The 7,916-nt window shown below is 42.6% G+C and overlaps 1 protein-coding gene across 1 annotated transcript; it reads left to right on the top strand.

Annotated features, from left to right (window-relative positions):
- The first annotated feature begins 824 nt into the window (after positions 1 to 824).
- LOC117381909 (proline-rich protein 7) lies at positions 825 to 7,653 on the top strand. Its single transcript, XM_055226666.1, has 3 exons — positions 825 to 1,320; positions 6,809 to 6,981; positions 7,225 to 7,653. Exons 1-3 carry the CDS (start codon positions 981 to 983, stop codon positions 7,567 to 7,569), a joined length of 858 nt encoding a protein of 285 aa, XP_055082641.1. The 5' UTR covers positions 825 to 980; the 3' UTR covers positions 7,570 to 7,653.
- The last annotated feature ends 263 nt before the right edge of the window (positions 7,654 to 7,916 follow it).

The raw sequence follows: 7,916 nt of genomic DNA, 5'->3' as shown, positions 1-7,916 counted from the left end.
ACAGTGACTCCGCTCTGGTCTCTGAAAGTTGTGAAAAGTGCTTGTAAACTCATTGTGGTGATTGATTAGGATGCTCCGAATGTGTTAAGTAAGGAACACATTTGGACCAAACTGTTTTAAATGAACTAGTTTTATTTGACACATTTTAATATACAGTAAAAGTCAGTTACAGCGACTTTAAAAGCTTCTTGAAGTTGTGTAACATTGGAGTCTGCGTTAGCATTTTAGGACTCATCAAATACCTGAGCACCTGCGCCTCATAACAAGGCTTATGTAATAACAGATCACACAGGACTGGAATAAGGGAGATGTGAGCACAGTTTAACTCAAGTTATAGGTGCACTACGGAACTTTTCTAGACTGAGGTCGACTACCGGACCTGGAATTATTGCTTTGCCTGGAATTTCCCATGATTTGAGAAGTTATGCATCTCTTTCCACTGTATCTCACTTATTAGGAGATACACATACTGCACATTCTATCAGGTTTGTGAAGTTGTAATGTATTGTTTTGTATATTTTGAGAAAATGGTAGGTAGGTAGGATTGTGGAGGACAGGTTCAAATGTGTACAGGTGACATATAAACCCATTCAGGCATGTTCTTGATAAGGGCAAAAACGTTTGCGTAATGCTTTTGCTTTAATCTCATTTCTTGTCCTTTTTTCAGATGAAACTGCAGTGTGCACCTTTCTCTACTCCTTTATAACTCATGGATTTACAAACATGGATTTTTAAAGTCAATTTTAGGTGAAGATGACGTCTACAACAAGCCTTAAATCAGAGGAAAGAATTATCTACATTTTGACAAAGAACTGAGAACGTTGGAACCTAAAGGAGAATTTGATTTGACTTTTTCATTATTGAGGTTTTTAAGGGAAATTGCCTTTTCACAACCAGGACACACCCAAGAGAAATGAAGCAGCAGACTTGAGCGTGACTTCGATAGCTCCTGGTGTTTTTTCCAGGGAGGTGGTTTCAGGATGGTGATGTCCCAGGGCACCTACACATTCCTGGCCTGTTTCGCCGGGTTCTGGCTGATCTGGGCGGCTGTGGTCCTCTTCTGCTGCTTCTGTAGTTTCCTCCAAAGACGGTTAAAGCGCCACCGAGAGGAGAGGCTGAGGGAGGCGGAGTCTGTGTCCTGCCACGCCCCCACGCACCCCTCCACTCACACGACACCCGCCCCGCCCCCTACCGCGCACCCTAGGGAAACTGCACAGCTCTGCTCGTCACAGGTCTGCCCCCTACAGGCTGTTTCCGGTACTACGCCGCTGCAGATCCCACACCCGCTGCCACAGGCCAACTGGGTCACCATGCCGCCAGGTACAAACTTACATTTTTTTATAGTAAAGTGCACGTGACAGGTTAGACTCTCATTTCACTAAAGCATTATTAAAGCTGCTGTATCTGATTTAAAAACATGAAAAACAGGACTAGTTCATTTTAAATGGTTTACAATGGGCCAGAGTTAATCCCCAGTTTAACACTTTGAGATCATCCCAATTATTCACAGTTGAGTTGGACACCTTTCAGAGACCATCACAGGACAATATAATGCTTAATAATTAGATGCAGACAGTACAGATCAGACTTTTTGACCCCCACAGCTACTTATACAATATATCTGTACTGAGGCAAGACACATTTTGCACAAATACGTGGGGAAAGTGAGGTACAGGGCCTTTAAAGTAATGCTTTTGAAAAATAAATAGTGTTGTACATTTGAAGCATCATGTTGAAGGATGTGCAGACAAGACTGAACCTAAAATGACTCAAATAAATACCTTAAACATACAGATATTTGCTCCACTGCTCCATTCGGAAGATACACTTTTTTGTTTTGTTTTAAAATGTTAATCGATATGGCAACAGTCCTTATCTTTGATCACTCTGACACCCACGGATAACAAATGTGACATCTGTTTCACCTGCGCTCGTGTGATACTCTGAGCATCCTGGGCGTCATGGAGACAGGGCATCTGGTTGTCATGGCAGCAGCTGGAGGCAGAGGAGGTTTCCGTGGCGATAAAGCTGATGCAGCAGAAACACTGTACATCTTTCACACAGGGATTAGCGTATTCAGTTTTATATATTTATTCTGCTTTTAAAGGGACAGTGAGTACGATTTTGTTTTATCTTTGTCAGCAGATATGAAGTAGACGTGTTCAAATCAAATTACTGATAATTGTAATGCTATGTTTCATAATTTGGTAGATAGATCAGTTTAATGAGCATTTCACCTCATATCTTGTGTAGTTCAAACTTCTGCAGCGCTCCCAGCTGTACACAAAGTTTAGTATGTGTTCAGAGAGGCAGATTTGTGAGTTTAGTCTGGGTCCTGGGCTTGGTCTTTGTCCAAATCCAGGTCTTCAGACTGATGAAGTGCTGGTGTCTCCCGCACAGAGCACTCACAGGCCCACCACCCAGACGCCACAGAGGAGGACGTGTCTGTGCTCAAACAAAGACATTTTCTCTGCCACAAGCGCACATCCTGGAGACTCACTTTGATTCATTTTGAGTTCATATCTTGGATCTGTCTCAAATAGTTTGCATTGTTGATTTTCACACACATTTTGCAGTTTGCATTGCAATTTTTTGACTAAGTGGCAAGTTTGTCTGCTATTTAGGACTCAGAGTTTAGAATCGCAGTAGTAGAAAATGCATTTGACAAATTTAACTACTCATTTCACCAAAACATATAGTTATCACTAAATTTACATTTTTAGTAAAACTCAACTTGGACCACTTTCGTGATGTTTATAACCTTGTTTCCTGGTTGGACATGGGCAGCAGATGTGACATATTTAAAGGAGATTCCTCTGTTATGGTTACTGTTACCTAGCAACCTTAATGTTAAAGCAGATCTGTAATGAAAAATCTACTTTTCAGAGCTTTTAACTATGTTGTAGCTGTTTCCTTGTCATTTACCCTCTCCAAGTTGTTTTTGGAGTGATTCGTGCATGGTTGAGCAATCTTTAATCACTTATATTCAAGATGCCACATTGCCGATCTATCCCTGTTTTCACCCTGTACTTTGTTCTTCAAATTTTATTTTCTTAATGATACACGTAGGGTAGTTTTGAAGTCATTTTAATACAAATGAAAAAAAAAACTCTGCTGTTTGTTAGTGTGATCTGCATCTATCTATACCAGGGGCCAACAGCTACACGGCTCTTTGTTGAGACGGCGTTTATGGCAATGTCAGCTCCCACTGGACACCACAGTTTTCTAATGCGGAAATCAGCGGACTTGTTTCTTTTATTAAGTCGTTTTAGATTAATATTGCGATTTAAAATGTGTAAATTATACCATAATGATCCACGGGTGTCATAAATTATAACTATACAGCAGACACAAGCACAATATCCTCTTTAATAAGGACCAAAATCTGTCTAAAATGGACACTATATTTAAGATTAGAGTAACAAAAATGAATAAACACCTTTATGTTGTTCCTCCTTCTGTAAATTTCCCCTTAATTCTGTGTGACATTTTCAGTTGATAGAGGTGTTCTGGGGCAACTTTATATTTTTGTACTTTTCTTTTAACTTTTTTAACTTCCACTTGATGTAAAACAATGAACATTTTAATATAACCTATTTAGGACTTGAGGTATAGATTACATTCACATTCTACATTTGTATAACCTTTCTCTCTGCTTTTGCTCCAGGAAGAAAGGTTATACAAATGTGGTCATGAAAATATATAGAAATTATATATAGATTTTGCTCCAATCGTCACAAGAGATAGAGATAGAGGTTGCGTAACCGTTTCCATGAAAACAAGTCTATTACTGTTGAGGAGTTTTGTGTTAAGTTTTTTTGTTTTTTTTTTGAATGATGCTTGAATCACTGCTGCCCTTCCGCCCTGGTGACTATGGGTATTTTTAAATGTACTATAAATGTATGGATGACGTTTACATTGTTCAAGCCAGAGGCAGAGGAGCAGAGCCAAAGGAGCAGAGGAGCAGAGGAGCAGACAGGAGCAAAACAGCAAATAGCAGAGGAACAGAACTAGAGAATTTACACAAGAGTTCCTAAGTTTCGAGGGTCGGGTTAACCACTCTGCCACAGAAACAGCTCATATTATATGTATAATGATGTAGTGTATATTTCTTGTAAAATACTGGCTGAGTTCTCAGTGGGGTCTTCCTGGTTTTGGACTCTGTAATCCTGGTTCAGCACTTGGCCCAGACCCAGAGCTGCTCAAGCTGTTGGTCTAATAATACCCCACAGCACCACACAGTATTTATAGATAATTACACTCTTTTAAATTACAGCTAATTTGCATGTAAAAAAAATACCACCTATATTTTTGATTTATTTAGAGCAGTTAAAAGACTATAGATAATTAAAAAGGTCCTGTACCTGATTTTTTTCCCCCATGTATTTGAACAAAAGTTGTCGTCTTGCCCCAGTACAGATACACTGCATAAGCAGGTCCTGGTCAGAGTAAGTCCACTGTGTGCCGTCTGATGGCATCACCAACAGCGACTCAGGTGTTAGAACAGTTTTACTCCAACCTGAATGTTTCCCGCACGACCCAAGTTCTGTATTTATAGCCATAACTTCCTTGGGGCTTTTGTCAGTCTGCTCCAAGGAAGTTATGGCTACAAAATGAGCTTACCATCACCAAGCATGGAGTGAATAAACGATGACTACAGTGCACCACCGGAGAGGCTTTGTCCAGGCTATAAAGCACATTACACGTATAAGGCAAAACTCTGCTCTGGTCTGTGGAAGTTGTTGGAAAATCATTGATGTGAATAATAAATTCAAGTAATTCATTGTCATATCCCTCAGAGATATCAGAAGTTTAACCCACAACCTCCTCACTGAGAGGAGGAGACAGGCCAACCACTCTGCCACAGTGACACAGTCACGACATGCACACTCCACTCAGGCGACTTAGCTACAACTTTTTGAAAAGACAAATCCCAAATGTGTGTTTTTTGTTGTTGTGATTCATCTCTTTGTAAATGACTTCTCAGTTTGCTAGATAAATATTGAGTCTGAGTCAGATCTGTGAAAATCTACAAAAAGAACAAAAGTCTGAAAGACTGGAGTGTTTAGCACAAACAACATCACTGCCTGAGGAGACTACACTGATATGAGGCCGGGCAGGAGCCAGTCTGGGCACTATTTTATGCCTTTTAAAACAACAGTTTGTAAGATTTGGATTCCATAAAATTAACCCATCTGTGTCCCCTTGGTATGAGGTAAATATTTTCAAATCAAACATAGCTCTTACTGGTAACAACTGAAATGCTAATTTACTCTTTATTACAAAACCCCAGCACCTGCAGCCAGTCATTCATCAGCTCAAGTGCAGCCTCAACAATGTTTCCTTTTAACGTAAAAAGCTGCTCTCAGCTACAAATGCTGACTTCAGGAGTTCTGTTATGTGAAATATAGATATAAACACACACGGTGAACAAAAACATGGTCCATATTTGTATAAATCCAAGAATACTGCTTCTACATGTTACTGCTGCGCTGGCAGCGCCTGCTGTATTTTACCATCAATTGAACAACCTGTTAACCTTTCTGGGATAAAACCATGTCAACAACATCTGTTACAGCACAAATATGACTCGTCCTGAATGGTTGTGTTTAATATACACTGCACCAGGAAACGTCGTAAAAGAGGGAAAAGCTTTGTTTTCCATTTAATTAAGACGAGTGTTTTCACCCATGCCAAACCACGCAGTTTTTAAAAGGTCACTCAAATTCTAATGCCAGATTGATATGTGTAGCACTCTGAACTTTTCAATTTGGAACGGCTCTTGCTGAAAGAAATCATGAAAAAAGATTCTCACAAGGAGCCATCTTGCTATGCAACGTTATCTAATTTTACAGAAAGCATAGATCAGGTAACACCGTCCAGAGTAAATGGCCACCACAGTGAGACTAAAGCTGCAGGTGTCCATCTGCAGTGAACCATTTCTGATCATGGGGAAAATCTTGAGTCGTAGCGCAAAAGGAAGGTCTCACAATGAGACAAAGTGTCTGATATTTTGAATTTTGACTGAGAGTGGGTCTTCTCACTGTGTCTATGAACAATCTTGGTCAAACACGTGACCAACAGTAAACACAACCACTCCTCAAAGTAACAGCAGAAGATAACATGTAGCACTAGGCTCAGCTAATCTGTAGAACAACTACAACTCGGGGCGACAGTGGCTCAGTGGTTAGAGTGTTGGTCCCCCAAGTCGGAGGATCGAGTCCCGCTTGGACCAAGTTCTGTCGTGTCCTTAGGCAAGACACTTCACCCACATTGCCTAGTATGAAAGTGGTGTGTGCGCGCAAATGATAGGTGGTGGTCGGAGGGGCCGATGGCGCAGATTGGCAGCCTTGCTTCCGTCAGTCTGCCCCAGGGCAGCTGTGGCTACAATAGTAGCTTACCATCACTAAGTGTGGAAATGAATGAATAATGACTATAGTGTAGCGCTTTGAAAAGCGCATTACAAGTGTAGGCCATTATTATTTATTATTAATTTCTGTGACAGAACCACATGAAGCCTGGAGTCTGATCTTTGCTCAACTTTAGTCTTTTCCAAGACTGATCGTGTGCACCATTGCACAGTCTGATGTGTGCTGTCGTACCATTTAAAATCTTTCACATTGTGTAGTATCACATCCAAAAACCTTGAAAAAAAGATGGAAAAAAAAGGTGCAGTGGACACCAGGCTTAAGAAGTGAATGAATAATGGACTCAGTGTGGCCAGTGTGTAAAAACATGAATAAACAAAGTGAATAATATAAAACCACAGAACAGTCAATAACTCTCTCACTTTGATGTGTTGTTTCAGACACAGAGGTTTTTGGGAAGCCCCCGTGTTATGAAGAGGCTGTTCTGATGGAAGATCCTCCCCCTCCGTACAGCGAAGTTTTAGCTGACCCCAGGGGTGGGACTTACCTCAAGCCAGGTGTTCTCCGTCCCGCTGCTTGCTATGGCCAAGCTCCTTGCCACGCCCCCTGCTCTGTCCCTGCCCCTTGTTCTATGCCTGCCCCCTGTCCTGCCCCTACCCCTTGTTCTATCCCCGCCCCATGCCCTGTCCCCACCCATACCCCCTGTCCTACACCGTGCTCTGTTCCTGCTCCTTGCCACGCCCTCTCCCCATGTCCCGCCCCCTGCACAGTCCCTGCCCCATGTTCTGGCCCCACCCCCTCACCTACCCCCACCCCTCTCTGTGTCCCAAACTACCCCTTGTACTCGGACACCAAGCCCCCGCCCGTGTTCTCTGAGCGGGGGTACTCCTCGCTGATCCGCCTGCCGTCCTCGCAGCGCTGGGACTCTTTGGGGCACCTCTTATCCAACATGGACCTGAACTACAACCACCTGACGCCCCCTAGTGTCCGCTCGATGCACACCTCTGTGGGGGCCATGGCGACAATGCCAAGGCGGGACCCTCGGACACCCCACGAGCTGAGACTGCAGGCCGGGTACAGCTCTCTACAAGGACGTACCAACCAGAGGGACCACCGGGGGCTCCACAGGGTAAGGGGGCTGGAGCAGAACTGCGGCCTGCCTACGGCCCTCCCTCTGCTGGGGAGGAGCACCGCCGTCTAGCCCCCATCCTGGAACACCCACGTGATGACTCGAGCCATTAAGATATTGACATTAAAGGGCCTATATTACGCTATTCTCATATCTACAGTAGGTTAAAATATTGTTTGCTCATCAAAAACATACCTGGAGTTGTGCATTGTTTCATTCACACATGTTTAAAATACAAATTCCACTTTCTCCTCTCAAACTGAAAACACTCTGTTCCACCTTGTGATGTCATTGAGTGGTGATACAGGAAAAGCTCTCCCGAGTTTTGAAACTCCGTACACCTTCACTAGAACCATTTAAATAAGTTGAAGCTCTGGAATCGCCAAACTCTGACACTATAGTTAATGTTGAAACTGGTG

The sequence above is a fragment of the Periophthalmus magnuspinnatus genome, chromosome 14 (genome assembly GCF_009829125.3).
Source record: "Periophthalmus magnuspinnatus isolate fPerMag1 chromosome 14, fPerMag1.2.pri, whole genome shotgun sequence".
NCBI classification, from domain to species: Eukaryota; Metazoa; Chordata; class Actinopteri; order Gobiiformes; family Gobiidae; genus Periophthalmus; species Periophthalmus magnuspinnatus.
Note: the sequence above shows the minus strand (reverse complement) of the source record. Positions and strands in the feature narration are given on the sequence as shown.

What these genes read in the sequence shown, in the direction of transcription:
- LOC117381909 (XM_055226666.1), top strand. Translation starts at nt 981, where the DNA reads ATGGTGATGTCCCAGGGCACCTACACATTCCTGGCCTGTTTCGCCGGG. An exon ending in CTGGGTCACCATGCCGCCAG is followed by an intron (nt 1,321 to 6,808) that starts GTACAAACTTAC and finishes GTGTTGTTTCAG; the next exon opens with ACACAGAGGTTTTTGGGAAG. An exon ending in CTTGCCACGCCCCCTGCTCT is followed by an intron (nt 6,982 to 7,224) that starts GTCCCTGCCCCT and finishes TCGGACACCAAG; the next exon opens with CCCCCGCCCGTGTTCTCTGA.